General features: G+C 33.3%; 1 protein-coding gene across 1 annotated transcript in view; it reads right to left on the reverse strand.

The window, feature by feature from the left end:
- Positions 1-8,347: 8,347 nt before the first annotated feature.
- The window catches only part of LOC145306779 (band 7 protein AGAP004871-like), a 33,260-nt gene continuing 17,799 nt past the window's right edge, over positions 8,348-23,808 (reverse strand). The window contains exons 3-12 of the mRNA XM_080149076.1: positions 21,249-21,283; positions 20,391-20,469; positions 18,267-18,361; positions 17,955-17,999; positions 17,155-17,190; positions 15,043-15,103; positions 13,520-13,584; positions 11,497-11,575; positions 9,570-9,656; positions 8,348-8,766 (exon numbers count right to left, since the gene is read on the reverse strand). Coding sequence (XP_080005202.1) covers positions 8,668-8,766; positions 9,570-9,656; positions 11,497-11,575; positions 13,520-13,584; positions 15,043-15,103; positions 17,155-17,190; positions 17,955-17,999; positions 18,267-18,361; positions 20,391-20,469; positions 21,249-21,283 — 681 coding nt within the window. The 3' untranslated portion in view covers positions 8,348-8,667. The remainder of the gene's footprint in view (positions 8,767-9,569; positions 9,657-11,496; positions 11,576-13,519; positions 13,585-15,042; positions 15,104-17,154; positions 17,191-17,954; positions 18,000-18,266; positions 18,362-20,390; positions 20,470-21,248; positions 21,284-23,808) is intronic.

Genomic DNA, 23,808 nt, shown 5'->3' on the forward strand with positions numbered 1-23,808 from the left:
AAAATCTTTTTAACTAAAATTAAAAATGAGGAAGGGGGCACCACTTAGGGTACACGCCCTAAAGGCACGCCCCTAGAGGTCTCTAGGGGCGTAGCCGCTAGTATTTATATCACATACATATCTATAATACAAAGTAGAACGATGTCTGTCTGTTTGTTTGTCTGTCTGTTTGTTTGTAGCAAAGGATCTCGCTAACCGCTGAACCGATCGGGTTCTCCTTTACAGGGTAGCTTCTCATAGGTCCCGGGAATATTTTGAAAAATTATTCCTAGAACAACAATGTAAATTTCTATAATTGAAGCATTTCTAGGATATCTTTGTAAATCAGACTTTATAAATTGTTGGATAGATATAAATTTTCATTGCATCCTAACATACTGACAAACGGAAAGATGAATATACAAACAAACAGATATACCACGAAAGTAGGGGACATTGGGCTGTTTATTACACTAGTCCCCAAAGTTTTATAATAATGTTTCCTAATTTGTTGGCTTAACAACTTTGAGGACTTTATTTGTTGGTTCAATAAGTTGATTGTCCAAATGTTTATACCACTAATTGTAACCTACATGAGGGTCAACTTGGTGTATTATCATTGGGGATGTACATCAATTTATCGGCTTTTGTCTTATCACTTTAGATCCTTGCAAATAGACATACAGACAGACGGATATATACAGTAGTATATCAATAAAGAAATATAGTTGGAAGCATTTTCTCACTGTGGCTTGGAAACCGATCAATGTCCACTGGATTAGAACCGGTTCTTGGATATACTGAAAAATCATGTATAGCATCGTATTACAGACAATTTTCTACGAATATTCAATTGAAAATCAAAAAATAAATAAAAGTCCGGGCCTTCTACCACTCGGGGCTAACAAAACTAGTTTTCATCATGTAATTTTTACTTTTAATATCCGCAGAAAGCTGTCTATAATACGATGCAATAAATAAACATTTAACCGGAAATTTAAGATGTTTAAGTGTGTGAAAAATGGCCATTACAAATGAATTCAATAAGCCATTAAAAGCAGAGAGAGGGAGGGGCAAATGGGATGTTTTTTTACACTAGTCCCCAAAGTTTTATAATAACCTTTTCTTATTCATTGGCTTAATATTTTTGGGACTTTTACTGAATTTTGATTGGTTGGTTTATTAAGTTGAGTGGTCAAATGTTTTGAACACTAATTTTAATCTACAGAAGGGGTAATTTTGTGTATTATCATAAGGGGTGAACCTCAATTTATCGGCCATTGTCTTATCCCTTTAGATCCCAAGCTTTAAAAAAATCGGCCATTGAAAAAATCTCTAAAAAAATGATGGATAATCCCTAATTTTTATGACGTCACATGGCTATTTTTTGAGACCCCTGTATTTATATTTCGTTTTCAAGATTATTCCCCGTACATCTCGTAATCCAAGTTTTATGCACATTGAACCCAGGGATTTATAGGGATAAGACAATTGCCAATAGAATACCTACAGAAAAGGTAATTTTGTATGTCATCATTGGGGATGTACATCAATTTATCTGCCATTGTCTTATCCCTTTAAATCCCTGAGTTTCAACATACAAAGTTTAATTTTCAATTTGGATTTTTACGCAAATTTTTTTTTCGTCTAAAATTTGTTTGTTTAGCCCAATTTCGTAATTCAGGGATCTAAAGGGATAAGACAATGGCCAATAAATTGATGTACATAACCAAAGATGATACACAATATTACCCCTTTTGTAGCGTAATTTTAGTGGTTGCAACGTTTGACACTCAATTTAACAAGGATGACAACATCCATAAAAGCGAAGCTCTGAAACGGTAGGATAAACAGACATTGACACTTGTATAATGTCAGAACTAAATAATCAGAATGCGAATGTCAAAGCAAAATTGTAAGTAAATTTGTTGAAAAACTGCTTGATACAGGATAATAATTATGGACATACTTACATTTTTAGGACTTGATTATAGAGTTGCTTCGCTTATAATATTGTACTTTGTTGTCCCAGGAATCAGTACACCAAAAATCAGACCAATCGGATAATTAGGTCACATACAAATTTGTTGTTAAAAATGTAAAAAAATCAACATGTTTAAAATGGACGTACGGACATTCTGGTAATGATTATAGAGTTGCTACGCTTTCTAACTCGTACCTAACTATTACAGGAATCACCATGCAAAATTTGAAATCGATAGGACAATTCTAACATGCCTAAATTAACGAAAAAGCTATTTAAAAAAGTAAAAAAAATCAACATGTTTAAAATAGACGTACGGACATTTGGTTATGATTATAGAGTTGCTACGCTTTCTAAATCGTACCTAACTACTAAAGGAATCACCATGCAAAATTTGACATCGATAGGACAATTCTAACATGTCTAAATTAACGGAAAAAAGCTATCCGTGACGGACGGACGGACCGACCCTAATTATAGAAAAGCTTCGCTTTTAAAAACCTTACAATCATAAATCAATAATAGTCCCCAAAGTTTTATATGCAACAAATAATGTCAAATTCCTCCATGCTTTTTATTACGCTAGTCTCCAAATTTTTATATTAATGTTTTTTTTTATTCGTTGTCATAACAATTTGAAAACTTTTATTGAATTTGATTGGTTGGTTTATTAAATTGAGTGTCCAAATGTTTCAACCACTAATTGTAATCTAAACAAGAGGTTATTTTGTTTAAAATCATTGGGGATATATGTAAATTCTTCGGCCTTTGTCTTATCCCTTTACATCCCTGTTGTAATCATACTTTATGAAAAACGTACAATCATAAGATTAAAACCAGTTATTTTAGCCTGACAAAAACTGGTTCTAATCTTGTAATAAAATTGTACATTTTATATCCGACGAAAGCTGTTTATAATACAATGCGAGAAATAACTATTCTCTAAGCTGCACTAAGTATGGATACAATTCTCCATTCATAGCGTTTTTCAGGGACCTAAATGGATAAGACAATGGCCAATAAATTTATGTACATCCTCAATGATGATACATAAAATTACCCCTTATGTAGATAATATTTATTAGTTGAAACGTTTGAACACTCAGCTTAATGAATCAACCAATTAAAACTCCCCAAAGTCATTAGGCCGGCCAACAAATTAAAAAATGTAATTTTAAAACTTTGGGGACTAGTGTAATAAACAGCCCATTGTCCCCTCTCTCTCTCTCTGATTCCTAGCATTTTCTCTTTCCTCATTTAATATTAATCAGTTTCTTTTAGTTTTGGTAAACTACAGGGAGGGAGGGGACATTGGATTCTTTATTACACTAGTCCCCAAAGTTTTATAATAACCTTTTCTTATTCATTTATTTATTAACTTTGGGGACTTTTATTGAATTTTGATTGGTTGGATCATCAAGTGTCGAAACGTTTCAACCACTAATTGTAATCTACAGAAGGGAAAATTTTGTTTATCATCATTGGGGATGTTCAATTTATAAATTTATCGTTCATTGTCTTATCCCTTAAGTTCCCTAGGTAGAGTAACATTTTCCAAACATCTATAATACAAAGTAGAACGTTGTCTGTCTGTCCGTCCGTCACTTAAAATCTCGGTAACCACTGAACCGATTGGTTTCTACTCTTCAGGGAATATACAAACTGGTCCTGTGGTGGTTTTAGGCTATTTTCTTGGGGGTGGGACACCAACAACCCCTCAAAAACAAAAAATCCTTGCATTTTTTTAGGCAGTTATTTTTTTTAAAAAATGGCAGCACCAGAAATACTTAATCTTTTTTTAAATTACCTCTTTGGGCAATAGCTTAAAATAGCTTAAAACCCTGAGATCTAAAGGGATAAGACAATGGCTTATAAATTGACGTAGATACCCAATGAAGTTAGTGGTTGACACTCAACTTTATAACATAAACAATCAAATTTCAACAAAAGTTCCAAAAGTTGTTGAGCCAACAAATAAGAAGACGTTATCACAAAACTTTGGAGACAAGTGTAATAGGTTTCAAAGAGATACAGGAAATATATTTTTCTGTAATAAGAGTTTCTTTTGGTTTAATTTTCACTTTTCCCATTTTAGAGTGTTATATCAATAACAATAATAAATATATGCATCTAGATGATCAAACAATGAAAAGGACCAATGGGTTGTTTAAAAAAAATTTTATTAAGATATTTAGCGTAATTTGATCCAAAATCTTAAAATGGCTATTTCTCGCAAGAAGGAACGGCTAGGATTTTGTTCTAAAGTGATTCTAACTACCACTAGGTCCTTTTTGAATGCCCGATGTGGCAGGGGCCACTCTTGTAACTCCAAGGATATCTTCCAACTGGAAGAACCCAATAAAATCATGTCCCAGTAGTTTGTCTAAGATGTAAGGTTTGTCTTCTTTTCTTCTTAAGTCTTTATTGATGTCGTTGACTCTACATTTCATACATGACTAAAGATTACAATAATTGAATGAGTATTTATAGTCAGCACAAAACAAGACAAAGCCCAAATTGTGTTAAAATTGGATCAAAAATCATCCATGTGACGTCAGGGATTGTCCATAATTTTTTTAAGGGGTTTTCTTTCCCACTTCTACTCTCATCTCCCTCATTTTATGACATCAAATGGATAATTTTTGACACAAATTTAACACACTTTGGGCTTTGTAAAGAAACAACGAAATAAGTATGTCACTGGGGACCATATTTTTTCTGTTCCCAAAAATTGGGAGGTTGATATTTTTTGAGGGTTGGGTGGGGGGTTGGCAAGGCAGTAGATAAATTTTCAGAAGGGCGTTTAGACAGACCAACACTGAACAGACATCATTTTACTTTATATTATACTAGCGGCTGCGCCCATAGTATCTAAGTATATCTAGTACTGAGCTGGATCTTTAAATTGTTTTTATAGTGCGCTGAATCGGGGCGATTCAGAGGTGATTTGTAGGTGCGCTGGTGGTTAGCCACAGCGCGCCTATAAAACATTGATTTTTAAAAGATTTTCGGCGCGGTGTTGTTAAATCGCTTGCGACACTCAATAAAATATCGATCCGCGCCAGTACAACTTTATTACATAAGCCGTGTCAGTAAGGCATTTTATGTAAAATTCCGTGTCAGCATGGTATTTTATATAAAACATTAATATATAATTTATTTTAAAAATAACTATAAAAATGTTTTCACAATAGTTTTGCAATAAAATATTAAAGTAATTAAAAAAAAATATTTATTTATTAAATAAATCACCCCGATTTAAACCGGCAATGCCACTCGGTGAGTGGCGTTGCCGCGCCGGGCCCGCGCCACTGCCCGATTCAAATCGCCCATGCAAATTCGATTTAAAGATTGATATTAATAATTTGATGGTGCGCCAAATGAATCGCCCTGGTTTAAATCACCTATAAACGATTTAAAGATCGAGCTCTGTATATCTATTAGTAAATCTAATATTCAGAAAGTTTATATATTTTTCAATATTATAAATGGTTTACAAAGAGTGATTTTGAGACTGAGAGAGACAGAGTGAGAGAGAGAGAGAGATAAAGAGAGAGAGAGAGAGAGAGAGAGAGAGAGAGAGAGAGAGAGAGAGAGAGAGAGAGAGAGAGAGAGAGTGAGAGAGAGAGAGAGAGAGAGAGAGAGAGAGAGAGAGAGAGAGAGAGAGAAAGAGAGAGAGGTTGAGGGAGAGAAAATATAGAAAATGAAATATTAATAAATATACAAATAATAAGGATGACAACATCCATAAAAGTGAAGCTTTCAAATCGGAAGGTTGGACAAACGAACATTAACACTTATAAGGAGTAAGAACATAGAACATTTATTTAGAAGTCTACTAAAGAAGTAAATTTGTTGCAAAATTGCGTACGATATGACAATAGCCGATAATTTAATGTACATCCCCAATAATGATACACAAATTAACCCGTTCTTTATAATTACAAAAATAATTATTGGTTGAAACATTTGGACACTCAACTTGATGAGGCAACCAATCAAAATTTAATAAAAGAACCCAAAGTTGGTAAGCCAACGAATAAGAAAACATTATTATATGACTTTGGAGACTAGTGTAATAAACAGCCCAATGTCCCCTCCCTCCCTGTTTATCAAGTACCAGTGGACTATCATCCCAACTGACAATTGCACGACCTCTGTCTGGAAGTCCTAACTGTAGTGCATTGTTATGAGTAGCGCCTGTTTTTGGCCAAGGCATTGTTCCTCATTTTCTTACTATTTTTGTCGCGCACCTGACATAGCAGCAGAAGGTACTAAGTCTTCAGTTATGACGCAGATTGGGCTGGCATGCGAGCCCATCACCTTACCAAATAGGAGCGTGTACTTAACAAACAAGTTTTATTATAAGTTAATTACCCACGACCGTGGCTCAACAGGTAGCGCATCCGCTCGTCGTCGGGAAGGTGATAGGTCCGATTCTCGGTCCAACACCGCGTCATTACAAAAGACGTTAAAAATGGTTCCTACTGCTGCTATGTCAGATGCGACACATAAATAGTTAGAGAGGGGGGAATGCCTTGGCCCAAAACCGGAGCAACTGAACCCAGTTATAGTGGCCTCTCATTGGCTAATTATTTTTTTACGTCATAATCAGTCCGACACTTTTACTGGGTTCACTGAGTCCGGCGCAACTCATTGCCTTGCACAGTTAGGACTTCTCAGACAAAGGTCGTGCAATCAAAGGGTTGGTTGTCTGATGGGTGTTGATACCCTAGGCGATTGAGCGCGTTACATTGCAATTACAAATGCAGTTTATGTTCGAAGGTGACGTGGAGAGGACTTATACCTAAAGCCTCACCACGCCCCTAGAGTCAAACTAAAGTTCATTGGCCAACGTGGGTACCAGTTTGTTTACAGTCCAATGTCCCCTCCCTCCCATATACTATTTAATAGTAACTTTTAGAATAGGGTTGTAATAGATGTAGAATATATTACGTGGATATTATGACAGGGGAAATATTGTTGTCAATTAAAGTTGCTATTTGCCCTGTCGTATATTGGTCGGTTCGATGCTCGGATAGGAAGGGAGGGTAGGAGGTAAAGGGTTATTTTAGCCTGCTGCATGTTTTACTTTATTAGAAAACATGAAAATATCCAATCTAAAAAAATTTAATCCAAAAAAATTTATGAACACAATTTTATTGACATTTATTATTTATTATTTTCAAATAAAAATACATTAACAAAGATGGTTTTTAAGTAACATAGCTACTCTATAATTAATAATTTAGGGGATTTGTGATTTTCTCGGCTATTATCCTTATAATAAAGTAACAGGATGTCTGTCTGTTTGTCTGTGTGTTTGTATGTTTGTACCGAAGGATCTCGCTAACCCCTGAAACGATCGGGTTCTCTTTAACATGGTAGCTTCTCATAGGTCCTGGGAAGGGTTATAACTATTTTGGGGTAGGGTACCACCACCCTCTCAAGAGAAATCACAAAAATTCTTTAAAAATTCTCGATTTTCCGTAGAGACTTGAACGCAACATAGACATATTTGAGGCTTCTAGGGGCGTAGCCGCTAGTTTAAGATAAAATGTTGTTGTGCAAATTTCTTATAATATACTTCGTCCGTTTGTCCGTCAGTCATACAACAAACAAAATAAATATGTTTTCTTGTTTTCTATTTTCTGAAAATTTTTTAAATGAAGATTATTGAATATCTTCTCTCTAAATTACTATGTCAGTATGTTTATTCAAGATTTATTTGTTGCTTCACTACTTGTGGATGTTGTCATCCTTGTTAAAAGAATATTATAAGACATAAGAATAGTTCCTATAATCCTTGTAAGGATCTCGCTGACCTAACCACTGAACCTATATGGGTCTCCTTATGCTTCTCATAGGTCCTGGAAAGGTTTATAACTATTTTGGGGGAAGGGATCTCGACTCTCCAAAAAAATTCGCCCCTCCCCCCAAAAAATTTTATAGGTAAAGCTGAAAATTTAAGAAAAACTCTTTGAAAATTTACCTAATGGGGGGGGGGGTGGGAAAGGGTATTTGGCCTCCCTATTTTTTCTAAGAATCATATAAGTTCAGCGGTTATCGAGATCCTTTGGTACAGACAAACAGATAATACTTAAAATATCATAAAACCAATTCTATACAGTATATACTTATGTTTTAGAAATTGATTATAGAGATGCTTTGCTTACATCATTGTACCTTAAAATGCTAGTAATGTAAATTCCAAAAATTAGATTAATAGGATAATTTTACTGAATAAAAATCAAGAATGAATAATAGTTATTTTCTTTCATCGTATTATAAACGGCTTTTCACGGATATAGAATGTACAATTATAAGATTAAAACTAGTTTTTTTAGCCCCGAGGTGCCAAAGGCACTGGCTAAAAAAATGGATGAGAACCGGTTCCTATCCACCGGATTCGAATAAATACGAGAAAAGTTTTTAAGCTAACAAATTGTGATTTTAAAACTTATTTTGTAACTTAATATAGGGAGAGAGGGAACATTTGACTGTGAATTACACCAGTACCCAAAGTTTTATAACAACATCAACTTATTTGGGGTACTTTATTTGTATTTTAATTAGTTGTTTATAAGCTGGCCAATTTATTGTCTATTGTCTTATCCAGATTCTTGAAGTAAAAAACTTTGCAGTCCAATGCACCCTCCATCCTTGCTAAGAACCAGTTTTGTTCAGGAATTTAGGTTGATAGTTTATTTAAGAAAATGTTCGAGAATATTGATCGGCATTGGAAATATGATTGTAGAATTATGCTCTGCACTGATGGTACCCAGGGTCTGCAGGTAGCGTAACTAAAACAAAATTTGGGTATAGTACCTTTCATAACAACACACCTTATGGGGCGATTAGTCGTATTTTCAAATTGGCTTTTGATTATTTTAGGTTTGGTTAGGTTACATTGGGTTAGGTGATTGCCCTGCAGGGTTAGGCAGTTGGCCCTGCAGGGTTAGAAATACTGTGAAAATACAATGAAATGCCCATTAAGGAGCGTTGCCATGAAAGGGATTATACCCCATGTATATGCATAACAAGGATTACAACATCCATGAAAAGCAAAAAATTTGCAAGAAAAAGGAAGGAATTGTGAGGTTTTGGAAGAATTTGTGATAATATAGAAGAGTTTTTTAGAATTAGAAAGAAATTTGTAAGAACAAGGAAGAATATTTAAGAATTAGGAAGAATTTGTGAGAATAATGATAAATATTAGAAAATAAGAAAGAGTTTTTGAGAATAAGGATGAATCTTTGAGAATAATGAAGAATATTTGAAGACAAAGAAGAATATAATTTGGGTATAGTCCCTTTCATGGCAACGCCTCTTAAGGGGCGTTTCTTCATATTTTCAAAGTAGCATTTCTCCTATTTCTAGCCCTTGCAGGGGGCTTTTGCCAATCACCTAACCCAGTATAACCTTACCTAACCTAAAATAACCTATCAAAAGCCATTTTGAAAATACAATGAATTGCCCCTTGAGAGGCGTTGCAACAAAGGGGTTATACCTGAATATTTGAGAAATAGAAAGAATTTGTGAGAATTTGAGAAATAGGAAGAATTTGCGAGGATTTGAGAATTGGAAAGAATTTGTGAGAATTCACCTGTAGAGCAGCGGAGCTTTCAGCTATAACTTCTGCAGCCTCTTTCAAAGCTCTACTAGCTTTCTGTTCACCCTCTGCAGCAATTACCTGAATGATAAGGTATAAAATATATTGGTAGTTAATAGGGCGGGTTATTAGAATTGGAATTAGACAAAGAGGGGATGTGCAACAGATAAAACTAACTTAAATAAAATGTCTGACCGAAAAAGAATATTAAGAAATTGAGATTTAGAATGCGACCACTTAAAAATGTATTTCATTAATAAAAAAATATTCAAAGACGACATTCAAGTCCTTTCTACTTATTATCTTAGTTGTTATTAGTGCTAGAGGGCTAAATATTTTTGTGCATTTCCCCAGTTTAATAATGAATTTCCGACTATAAGTCAGTCAAAGTCATATTTCGCTTCCTTACCCTTTATTTACCAACCTTTTACCAACGACCAGAAATACATTTGTAGAGCTATTTGCAAATGAGAGTAAAAAAAATATTGAATCAGAACTATGGCTTCATGGTGCTCCCAGGAAAGGCCTTGAGTAGTAGAATCAGGAACTTTTGACCGTTTCAAAATATCTCGTTCCTAGCCTTAGAAATTACTAAAAGACCACCATTTTTAAAGGTTTATTGAGAATTGTCCAATTTGTAGAGGTTTTATGAGGTTTTCTCAGGCTAGGAACGAGATTTTTTGAAACGGTCAAAAGTTCCTGATTCTACTCCTCAATGCCTTTCCTGGGAGCACCATGAAGCCATAGTTCTGATTCAATAAATTTTTTACATCCATTTACAAATAGCTATACAATTGAATGCCTGGTCGTCAGCGGTTTTAAGACTTAGGATAAATTTTGAATCATCCAGAGGTGTATTATACTCATAAAAATCATTTGCAGATCCCCGCTTTAGTCTCAGAAAAAATGGCCAAAATCAACCCACCCTAGTGGTTAATAAGTTTAATAAACAATTCATTTGTTGGTTTTAAAACTTTGGGGATTTAACTATATTGATTAGTTAAAAGTTAAAACATAAGAAAATCTATAAATTATGGAAAATCTTAATAAATATTTTGTTCAACCTGAGAATAATTTGGGAAAACCGAGGGGAAAAATTGTAAGCTGTGGGAAAATTTCATGAACTGTGGGTAATATTGTTATTTGTTTACCTTAGCTCTGGCCTCCCTCGCAGCCTCAGCCTCTGCAGCCATAGCTCTCTGCAGCTGGACTGGCGATTTTATAAACCATAGGAAAATTTCATGAACCGTGGGAAATATTGTTATTTGTTTACCTTATCTCTAGCCTCCCTAGCAGCCTCTGCCTCTGCAGCCATTGCTCTCTGCAGCTGGACTGGAGATTTTATAAACCGTGGGAAAATTTCACAAACCGTGGGAAACAATCACGAACCGTGGAAAATATTGTTATTTGTTTACCTTAGCTCTGGCCTCCCTCGCAGCCTCAGCCTCTGCAGCCATAGCTCTCTGCAGCTGGACTGGAGATTTTATAAACCGTGGGAAACAATCACGAACCGTGGGAAATATTGTTATTTGTTTACCTTAGCTCTGGCTTCCCTAGCAGCCTCGGCCTCTGCAGGTTGACTGGCGGTTTTATCAACCATGAGAAAATTTCATGAACATTGGGAAAAAATCATCAACCGTGGGAAAGATATTTTTACCTTAGCTCTGGCCTCCCTCGCAGCCTCAGCCTCTGCAGCCATAGCTCTCTGCAGCTGGACTGGAGATTTTATAAACCATGGGAAAATTTCACGAACTGTGGGAAATATTGTTATTTGTTTACCTTAGCTCTGGCCTCCCTAGCAGCCTCTGCCTCTGCAGCCATAGCTCTCTGCAGCTGGACTGGAGATTTTATAAACCGTGGGAAAATTTCACAAACCGTGGGAAACAATCATGAACCGTGGGAAATATTGTTATTTGTTTACCTTAGCTCTGGCCTCCCTAGCAGCTTCTGCCTCTGCAGCCATAGCTCTCTGCAGCTGGACTGGCAGCCGCACATCCTTTCTAAATTAGATAAGATTTATGATTCTTGGGTGTACATATATAAAAAGAACCACAATAATAAAGGAATATATAATTTATATATACAGTCAAATTCTATTACAATTGTTATCTCATATGAAATTTTTCTTCCCAAATGGCAGTTTTCTAAAAGGTAGGAAGTTTGCAGTATTGTGTATTCACACATTGTTTTCATACAGGCTATATAAGTAAGACATCTCTAAATAGGTCAGATTTCTTAAAGAATAAGACAATGGGCGATGAATTGATATACAATGATGACATTCAAGATTAGAACAGTGTATAGTGTCCAATAAAAAATGACGCCATACAATACAATTGACCAATGATAGGCCAGTATACAATTTACCAATGGTCAATTGCAATGTACACTGACCTATCATTGGTCATTTGTATTGTATGACGTCATTTTTATTGGACACCATCCACTGTTTCTCCTTTCTTAATACTAGGTCAGAGATATTAAGGGATAAGACAATGGCTGATAAATTGATATACAACCCCAATGATGATATACAAGTTTACCCCTTTTGGAGAATATGATTGAAGGTTAAAACGTTTGAACACTCAACTTTATAAATCAACCAATCAAAATTCACCCAAATCCACAAAGTTGTTAAGGCAACTAATTAGAAAACGTTATCATAAAATTTTGAGGACTAGTGTAATAAACAGCACATTGTCCCTTCTCTCTGCAATATACTCATATAATCACAATTCAATTAAAGTGCATAGAGTTTTTTAACCAACAAATAATATAACATGGTTGGTTATACAACTTTGGGTTCCAGTGTAATTTAGATTCCATTATCCCTTTTCTGTAAATGGATAAAGTCGCTCAAAAAAATCATGTGACGTCATAAAAATGAGTGATTATCCATCTCTTTTTTAGGGGAATTTTCTTTCCCACTTCTCCTCTCATCTCCTTCATTTTTATGACGTCACATTTCACCATTTACCCCTTCCTCCCTGGAATAGGTTAGAGACAATTATAGCCAATCTATTTATAGCACAGCTAAGCTATGATTTGGGAGTGTCCGTCCGTCTGTATGTTCTTAAGCATAATTGTATGCTGCGCTACATGATTTTACACTGCTAGGTCATGGATTGCAGGACTGGTTGTCTGTTATGGTTTGGATGTCAGGATAGTTACTCATCACATCGTATCATAGACAGCTTTTCGCGGATATTAAATAAAAATTGTAAGAATAAAACCATTTTTTATAGACCTGAGGGGTCGATACATGATTTTTCAGTATAGCTGATAACCAGTTTTTTAACCAGCGGATATTAATCGGTTTCGCAGCCATACTGGAAAAGGTATCTCTCTGCATCATATCATAGACAGCTTTCTGCGGATATAAAAATGTGCAATAATAAGATCAATACAATTTTTTAGCCCTGAAGAGTGAAGACATAGATTAAAAAAAACTTATGATTGTACATTTTTATTTTGTAGAAAACTGGATATAATACGATGCTATACATGCTTTTTCAGTATAGCTGAGAACCGGTTCTCTAACCAGCGGATATTAATCGGTTTCGCAGCCATACTGGAAAAGGTATATATCTACATCATATCATAAACAGCTTTCGCGGATATAAAAATGTTCAATTATAAGATTAAAACCAGTTTTTATAGACCCTAGGGGCATTTGGCGAGGGCAAACAAAACTGGTATTATCTTGTCTTCTTTATTTTATTATTCGTGGAAAATTGCCTGTAATACAATGCTATGCATGCTTTTTCAGTATAGCTGAGAACCGGTTCTCTAACCAGCGGATATTAATCGGTTTCGCAGCCATACTGGAAAAGGTATCTCTCTTCATTATATCATATCATACTGAAAAAAAACTTTTTAAGGGATAAGACAATGTATGATAAAGCATATATATCCCCAATGATGATAAACAAAAAATGACTTACATTTCCACTCTCTCAGCCTTGACCCCCCAAGGATCCGTAGCTTCATCCAGAGCATCTTGCATAACCTAAATAAAGTAACAGGATGTCTGGCTGTATGTTTGTACTGAAGGATCTTGCTAACCGCTGAACCGATCGGGTTCTCCTTAACAGGGTAGCTATCACACAGGTCCCGGGAAGGTTTATAACTATTTTGGGGGAGGGTACCACCACCCTCCCAAGAGATATCACAAAAAATCTGATTTTTTTTAAATGTAGAGACTTGAACGCAACATAGACAAACTAGACAAATTATATATTGTAATAAAAAACAAACATCTAAAGTGCCACTAGAGGCCTCTATGAAGTATTTGTATATACTAGCAGCTACGCCCCTAGAGGCCTCTATTGGCATTTTAAATTTTTTTTAAAAATAACATGTCTATGTTGCGTTTAAGTCTCTACATAAAACAAATTTCGTTTTTTCGTGATTTCTTTTGGGAGGATGATGGTACCCTCCCCCAAAATAGTTATAAACCTTCCCGGGACCTGTGTGAGAAGCTACCCTGTTAAATAGAACCCGATCGGTTCAGCAGTTACTTTGGTATAGACAAACAGACAAACAAACAGACATCCTGTTACTTTATGATAATGATATGTATATACTAGCGGCTACGCCCCTAGAGGCCTCTAGGTGCACTTGAGATGGGGGATAAAGTCGACCTTTGATGTACTTCCTCCAATGATGATACACAAAATTACCCCTTCTGTAAACGTTTGGGTACTCAACTTAAAGAACCAACCAATCAAAATTAAATAAAAGTCACCAAATTTGTGAAGCAATAAACGAATAAGAAAACATTATTATAAAACTTTGGGGGGACTAGTGTAATAAACAGCCCTATGTCCCCTTCCTCCCTCCCTGAGTGAAAGTACCTTTGATATAGATAGATAGATAGATAGATAGATAGATAGATAGATAGATAGATAGATAGATATATAGATAGATAGATAGATAGATAGATAGATAGATAGATAGATAGATAGATAGATAGATAGATAGATAGATAGATAGATAGATAGATAGATAGATAGATAGATAGATAGATAGATAGATAGATAGATAGATAGATAGATAGATAGATAGATAGATAGATAGATAGATAGATAGATAGATAGATAGATAGATAGATAGATAGATAGATAGATAGATAGATAGATAGATAGATAGATAGATAGATAGATAGATAGATAGATAGATAGATAGATAGATAGATAGATAGATAGATAGATAGATAGATAGATAGATAGATAGATAGATAGATAGATAGATAGATAGATAGATAGATAGATAGATAGATAGATAGATAGATAGATAGATAGATAGATAGATAGATAGATAGATAGATAGATAGATAGATAGATAGATAGATAGATAGATAGATAGATAGATAGATAGATAGATAGATAGATAGATAGATAGATAGATAGATAGATAGATAGATAGATAGGTAGATGGATAGATAGACAGTAAAGAGTAAAAGTACCTTTGATATAGATTCTCTTTCCGACAAAATTTCCGCCAGATTTCTCGTTCCCAGGACATTTCTATACAAGAATTAGTTATTTTTAGCATCGTATTATAGACAGCTATCCGCAGACATTAAAATAAAAAAATACAAGATTGAAACCAGTTTAATTAGACCCTAGGTTTACAAAACTGAGGTGAATTCTTAAAAAAACTTTTGCCCCACGAAAATTTTAGTGAAGCAAAATTATCCCCTCTAAATTTTTAGTGAGCATCACTGATTTTGGAAGGGCAAAATTTTTTAAGAATTCACCTCTGGTATTAATTTATTTTGTTTTCATTTTAACATTTGAGGAAAATTGTCTGTAATAGGATGCTATACATGATTTTTTCAGTATGGCTGAGAATTGGGTCTAATCCAGCAGATATTAATCAGTTTCAAAGCCATACTGGAAAACATTTTCCATTCAAGCTTTGCATTTCTATTACATTTTGCCTAATTGTCTTAAGAAACACCATTTCAGAACTAAAAAGTATTTCAAAATCAACATGCTTAAAACTTTATAGAACATGCTTTGTTTTTTTACTTAGTTACATTCAAAGTTACATAGTAAGTAACACTAAACTTAGTTGTCATGCAAACCTACAAAGTTACATATTAAGTAACGCTAAACTTAGTAACCATGATAACCTACAAAGTTACATAGTAAGTAATGCTAAACTTAGTTATCATGATAACCTACAAAGTTACATTGTAAGTAACGCTAAACTTAGTTATCATGATAACCTACAAAGTTACATTGTAAGTAACGCTAAACTTAGTAAACATGATAACCTACAAAGTTACATTGTAAGTAACGCTAAACTTAGTTATCATGATAACCTATGAAGTTACATTGTAAGTAAAGCTAAACTTAGTTATCATGATAACCTACAAAGTAAGTAACGCTAAACTTAGTAACCATGATAACCTACAAAGTTACATTGTAAGTAATGCTAAACTTAGTTATCATGATAACCTATAAAGTTACATTGTAAGTAACGCTAAACTTAGTTATCATGATAACCTACAAAGTTACATTGTAAGTAATGCTAAACTAATTTATCATGATAACCTATAAAGTTTCATAGTAAGTAACACTAAACTTAGTTATCATGATAACCTACAAAGTTACATTGTAAGTAACGCTAAACTTAGTAACCATGATAACCTATAAAGTTACATAGTAAGTAACGCTAAACTTAGTTATCATGATAACCTATAAAGTTACATAGTAAGTAACGCTAAACTTAGTTATCATGATAACCTACAAAGTTACATTGTAAGTAACGCTAAACTTAGTAACCATGATAACCTACAAAGTTACATTGTAAGTAACGCTAAACTTAGTTATCATGATAACCTATAAAGTTACATAGTAAGTAACACTAAACTTAGTTATCATGATAACCTACAAAGTTACATAGTAAGTAACGCTAAACTTTATAGAACATGAATTGTTTCTTTACATAGTTATATACAAAGGTTCATAGTAAGTAACGCTAAACTGTACAGAACATGCTTTGTTTATTTACATAGTAACATACAAAGTTACATAGTAAGTAATGCTAAACTTTAAAGAACATGCTTTGTTTCTTTACACAATTACAAACAAAGTTCCATAGTAAGTAACACTAAACTATATAGAACATAATTTGATTCTTTACATAGTTATTGTAAATAAAGTTACATAGTAAGTAAAGCTAAACTTTATAGAATATGATTTGTTTCTTTACATAGTTACATAGTAAGTAACGCTAAACTTATTTATCATGATAACCTACAAAGTTACATAGTAGGAAACACTAAACTTTATAGAACATGATTTGTTTCTTTACACAGTTACATACAAAGTTACATACTATGTAATGCTAAGCTTTATAGAGCATGATCTGTTTTTTTTTTAACATAGTTATATACAAAGTTACATAGTAAGGAAGGCTAAGCTTTATTGAACATAATATATTTGTTTTCATACCTAGATACAAAATTACAAAGTAAGAGACGAGAACCAGTAATTGCCAAAATCTACAGATAAACTATAGGATTTAGTTAAGCTTTATAGAACATGCATTGCGTGTTAAAAGTTACCTAAGAGTAGTTGCTGCCAATAATCGCGTGCTATGACTGAAAAAAAATAATTTACTAGCGGCGATGCTCCTATCATATAGGCGCTTCAAATTCAAAAATATATAGTCTTAAACTATCCAGGACTTGAATTAAAATGAAAAATAGCCTTAAAACATGCCAAGGACATGTGTGAACCTTCTCCAAAATGGAGAACTAAATTGGTTTGGGGGTTAGCAAGATCTTTTAGGACAATCTAAAAAAAACCTACTACTTTTCCCCCAAATTTTTATGTGTAAAGTTCTACTTTTGGTTATATTTCTTGTTTATAGTCAAATTTTAAAAAAATGGGGCCTTAACCCTGCAGGCATACTTAGTATCCAATATGAACTAACCTTACCCAACCTGAAGTAATAAAAACAAACAAAAAATATTCTTCCTAATTCTCACAAATTTTTCCTAATTCTCACAAATTCTACCTAATTCTCACAAATTCTTCCTAAATCTCACAAATTCTTCCTAAATCTAACAAATTCTTCCTAATTCTCACAAATTCTTCCTAATTCTCACAAATTCTTCCTAATTCTCACAAATTCTTCCTAAATCTTGCAAATTCTTCCTAATTCTCACAAAATCTTCCTAATTATCACAAATTCTTCCTAAATCTAACAAATTCTTCCTAATTCTCACAAATTTTTCCTAATTCTCACAAATTCTTCCTAATTCTCACAAATTCTTCCTAAATCTCGCAAATTCTTCCTAATTCTCACAAAATCTTCCTAATTATCACAAATTCTTCCGAATTCTAACATATATTTACTTACCTATAATCCTCAATGTTATTTGTTGCCATTGTTGGATTGGAAACCCTAAAATAAAATAAATTAACAAATTATATTTTATATTAAAACATAGCCATATTCTATAATATCTAACAACAAACAACATCTTAAAAACAATACCTACCTATTAAAAGAACTTTGTACCATAATTGCATATGTATCTAACAAATATTTAACTGAAACTTAACCTTTTGTCAGTTAGCAATCTATTGAAAACTGTAGTTCTTACTCTTTAATTAACTAAGCTTTGAATATAAAAACCTAAAATAATAACCTCTTAAAAACAATACCTACCTATAGTAAACTACAGCATCAACGCTAACAGTGACAGAATCTCTTGATAAAACTTCTTGAGGAGGAACATCAAAAGAAACTGTTCGCAAGTCAACCTTAATAGATTTAAATAATATTTCCAAAGGATAAATTTTAGTTTGGTTATTCTAAAAGCAAACAATTTACAACCAGTGACCTGTTTTTTGCCAGTGATTACAATTAAGACAATGCGTCAATAAATGTGAGTTATTATTTTACAGCTCTACAATGCCAAGCAACCCTTAATGTATATAACTTTTGTTTAACATTCTTTACGATACATAACATTTTTATGTATCGTAAAGAATGCTCTTGTTGAAAGCACCTCATTCTTAATGTTATATAGCAGCCGTAGGGTAGTTGGTGACATAATTTTGAATTTCTGATCTTAATACTAAAATGAAATGATGTGTATCCTTGTCAATATACCAGATTTGGGATATCTTTTAGGAATTATTCATTGATTTATTTTTGTGGCAAATTAAGAAAGCTTCTTCTTTAGATTGTTCATAAAATAATAAATCATTACTATAAACAGAAGGTTATCCAAATAAAGCAACACCCTACAGACAAACAATCAAATGAATTCCATAAGTCAAAAATAAGCCTGTTAATGAGATGTGCCTGTTTTATGAGAAAGACTAAACTACATAACTTTTGTGTCACTTTTGAGGAAGACGATTCCCTTTTCTCCCATCTCTTTTGAAGAGATTTTCTTCCCCCCTTCCCTTTTTCTTTTCCAAAATGTATATGATGTCACAGGAATCGTCTTCCTCAAAAGTGACACAAAAGTTATGTAGTTGAGTCTTTCTCTGTTTTAGGCCAAGATATTCATGTTATACTTTCTATAACTAACATTTAAACAGCACTTTGATTGCAGAAACTTTGATTGAGAAGTCTTAACTGTGCATGGTAATGAGTCGCGCCTGTTTATAGGTCAAGGCATACTCTTACTATTCATATCGCACACCTGACATAGCAGCAGAAGGAACCATTTTTAACGTCTTTAGGAATGATGAGGTGTCAGCCCAAGATGATGGATGAATTTAAAGGGGTAGTTTCACAAAATGCATCTCAACTTAATTTAGTGAACGGCATATTTTTTGCTAGTTAATGGGTTAAACTATATTTATATGGCATATATTTGAAAGAATTTCAATTTTCTACCACGTAGTTTTTAAATATCAAGACTTGAAAATCGTCTTTTTGTGATATATGCAATTCAAAAAGACAATTTTCAAGTCTTGATATTTTAAAAACTATGTAGTAGAAAATTGAAATTCTTTCAAATATATGCCATATAAATGTAGTTTTACCAATTAACCAGGAAAAAATATGCAGTTCACTAAATTAAGTTCAAATGCATTTGTGAAACTACCCCTTTACCTTTTTATAGCTATTTATGCATGGCATAATAAAGAAAAGTCGAGGATCCTTGGCTCCTCTTTTAGTCAATTTGTGAGAATAAGGAAGAGTTTGTGAGAATTAGAAAGAATTTTTGAGAATTAGGAAGAATTTGTGAGAATTAGGAAGAATTTGTGAGAATTAGGAAGAATTTGTGAGAATTAGGAAGAATTTGTGAGAATTAGGAAGAATTTGTGAGAATTAGGAAGAATTTGTGAGAATTAGGAAGAATTTGTGAGAATTAGGAAGAATTTGTGAGAATTAGGAAGAATTTGTGAGAATTAGGAAGAATTTGTGAGAATTAGAAAGAATTTGTGAGAATTAGGAAGAATTTGTGAGAATTAGGAAGAATTTGTGAGAATTAGGAAGAATTTGTGAGAATTAGGAAGAATTTGTGAGAATTAGGAAGAATTTGTGAGAATTAGGAAGAATTTGTGAGAATTAGGAAGAATTTGTGAGAATTAGGAAGAATTTGTGAGAATTAGGAAGAATTTGTGAGAATTAGGAAGAATTTGTGAGAATTAGAAAGAATTTTTGAGAATTAGGAAGAATTTGTGAGAATTAGGAAGAATTTGTAAGAATTAGGAAGAATTTGTGAGAATTAGGAAGAATTTGTGAGAATTAGGAAGAATTTGTGAAAATTAGGAAGAATTTGTGAGAATTAGGAAGAATTTGTGAAAATTAGGAAGAATTTGAACTTACCTTTTTATAGCTATCTATGCATGGCATAATAAAGAAAAGTCCAGGACCCTTGGCTCCTCCTTTGGTCAATCTACCAAGCCTTAATAAGAAACATTAATATTTAGGAAAGGGATCTAAAGGGATAAGACAATGGCTGATAAATTGATCATCAATTTTTTAACTATCTTTGACTTTAGGCACTTTAACTAAAGCAACTTTTATTATTTAGTCTTATTTTGAAGACTTTGGACACTAGTGCACAAGCAGACACGGCTGAATTTTTTGTATGGATGAGAACCGGTTCCTATCCACCGGATTCGAATGAATACGAGAAAATGGGTTATCTAATTCAACTCTCCCCCCTCAGATGCCCCTGGAGGTCTCTAGGAGCATAGCTGCTAAGCCTGAATTTTAGCTGCTAAGCCTGAGTTTTAGAATTTCTCAAATGGCAATAAAAGGATTATCCACTTTCTATCATACGAGAGCATAGCTTCTATTCAATTTTTACTACTTTTACACAGTTTTTCTTTATGACAACTTTTTCGAGACTAATTTTACCCAACTTTAAGTTATCAGAGCAAAAGCAATTTTTTGGTGCATATTTCTTGCAAATCTGGAGAAACTCAGGTTAGGGTTCCATTACGTTTGTGTTTGTCACAACATAATCAAAAGATTTTTTAATTTTTTCTTCGCGGATTTTACAATTGTCTTTAAAAAAGAAGAATCTAGCTATTATTCTGATAACTATAAGTGGGGTAAAAATGCTTTCAAAAAAGTACTCATAAAAAACGGGGACAGCGGAGCTATTATTAGTGGAAAAAGGCTTAATACAAATGTATCAGAATCAAGTGACCCTTGAGGCCTCTAAGAGCATATTACCTGAATATAACTGCTCGCTCATACTCTTGGACAACCTGAATAAATACAAAGTTTCATAAACTGGTACCCAAATTTTATAAATTGGTACCCAAAGTTTTATAAACTGGTACCCAAAGTTTTATAAATTGGTACCCAAAGTTTTATAAACTAGTCCCCAAAGTTTTATAAACTGGTACCCAAAGTTTTATAAATTGATACCCAAAGGTTTATAAACTTGTACCCAAAGATTCATAAACTGGTAACCAAAGTTTTATAAAAATTGGTACCCAAACTTTTATAAATTGGTACCCAAAGTTTTATAAACTAGTACCCAAAGTTTCATAAACTGGTCTCCAAAGTTTTATAAAAATTGGTACCCAAAGATTCATAAACTGGTACCCAAATTTTATAAATTGGTACCCAAAGTTTTATAAACTGGTACCCAAAGTTTTATAAACTGGTACCCAAAGTTTTATAAACTGGTACCCAAAGTTTTATAAACTGGTACCCAAAGTTTCATAAACTAGTACCCAAAGTTTTATATACTGGTACCCAAAGTTTTATAAACTGGTACCCAAAGTTTTATAAACTAGTACCCAAAGTTTTATAAATTGGTACCCAAAGTTTTATATACTGGTACCCAAAGTTTTATAAACTAGTCCCCAAAGTTTTATAAACTGGTACCCAAAGTTTTATAAATTGATACCCAAAGGTTTATAAACTTGTACCCAAAGATTCATAAACTGGTAACCAAAGTTTTATAAAAATTGGTACCCAAACTTTTATAAATTGGTACCCAAAGTTTTATAAACTGGTACCCAAAGTTTTATAAATTGATACCCAAAGGTTTATAAACTTGTACCCAAAGATTCATAAACTGGTACCCAAAGTTTCATAAACTAGTACCCAAAGTTTTATATACTGGTACCCAAAGTTTTATAAACTGGTACCCAAAGTTTTATAAACTAGTACCCAAAGTTTTATAAATTGGTACCCAAAGTTTTATATACTGGTACCCAAAGTTTTATAAACTGGTACCCAAAGTTTTATAAACTGCTACCCAAATTTTATAAATTTGTATCCAAAGTTTTATAAACTGGTACCCAAAGTTTTATAAATTGGTCCCCAAAGTTATAAAAACTGGTTCCCAAAGATTCATAAACTGGTAACCAAAGTTTTATAAAAATTGGTACCCAAACTTTTATAAATTGGTACCCAATGTTTTATAAACTGCTATAGGGATAAGACAATGGCTGATAAATTGATGTACATCTCCAATGATAATACACTTAACAAAATGGATGTTGAATATACGTGGATATTATAACAGGAGAAAAATTGTCGTCAATTTAGGCTGCAATTCCCCCCCGCATTTATTGGTCGGGCCGTTTATCCAGTATGAAAAAGAGGATGGGGTAAAGGAGGGGGATGGGGGGAGATAGTTATTTTAGCCCGCTACAGAGTTCACTTTATTATAAAACATGAAAATCTGGTGTAAGATCCAAGAAATCATACATAAATTTCTGAAATAAATCAGAATACAGTAAAACGAACATACTTTCATTTTTAGGATTTTTGACTATTGAGATGCCTCGCTTATAACATTATACTTTGTTGTTCTAGGAATCATTTTTCCAAACATCAGATGAAAAGGATAATTTACCATACAAATAGTAAAATTGTAAAAAAAGTATAAATCTTTAAAATAGATTTATGGACTTAAAAAGCTGCTACGCTTCCTAATTCGTACCTAACTGTTATAGGAATTATGATGAAAAGTTTGAAATCAATAGGACGATTCAAACATTCTAACCATTACGAACGTACGGACTGACCGACTCTAATTATAGAAAAGCTTGAGTCACATTATGATAATTCAGGGATCTAAAGGGATAAGACAATGGCTGATAAATTGATGTACAACCCCAATAATAATACACAAAATAACCCCTTCTTTAGATAACAATTAGTGGTTGATACTCATGGAAACCAACCAATTATAAGCCCCCAAATATTTTGGGGACTAGTGTACTAATTTAGGTATCTAAAGGGATAAGACAATGACCGATAAATTGATGTACATCCCCAATAATGATACATATAATTACCCCTTATGTAGGTTACAATAAGTGGTTGAAACTCATGGAAACCAACCAATTATAAGTCCCCAAAGACTTTGGGGACTAGTGTACTAATTTAGGTATCTGAAGGGATAAGACAATTGATGTACAATTGTATCCCCAATAACAATACATAAAATTACCCCTTCTTTAGATAACAATTAGTAGTTGAAACCAACCATTCATAAGTCCCAAAAGTCTTTTCATTTATTAGTTTAATATCAATTTTAAAAACAAAAAATCTTCTAATTAAAAAAACAAAATCTACACTTACGTTCAGAGATATTTATTTTAAATCATCAATTTGTATAATTAAATTTTACAATTAAAAGATTTTTTCTATTTTATTTAGAAGATTTTTTTCTCATTTTTAATTTTAACGTTAACCCCTTACAGTCGGGCCCCTTGCCGCACCTTAATCAGTCGGGGGGGGGGGGCGTTCAACGAACCCCCCCCCCTAT

This window comes from Acartia tonsa, chromosome 15 (genome assembly GCF_053477335.1).
Source record: "Acartia tonsa isolate MP-2025a chromosome 15, ASM5347733v1, whole genome shotgun sequence".
NCBI lineage: Eukaryota > Metazoa > Arthropoda > Copepoda > Calanoida > Acartiidae > Acartia > Acartia tonsa.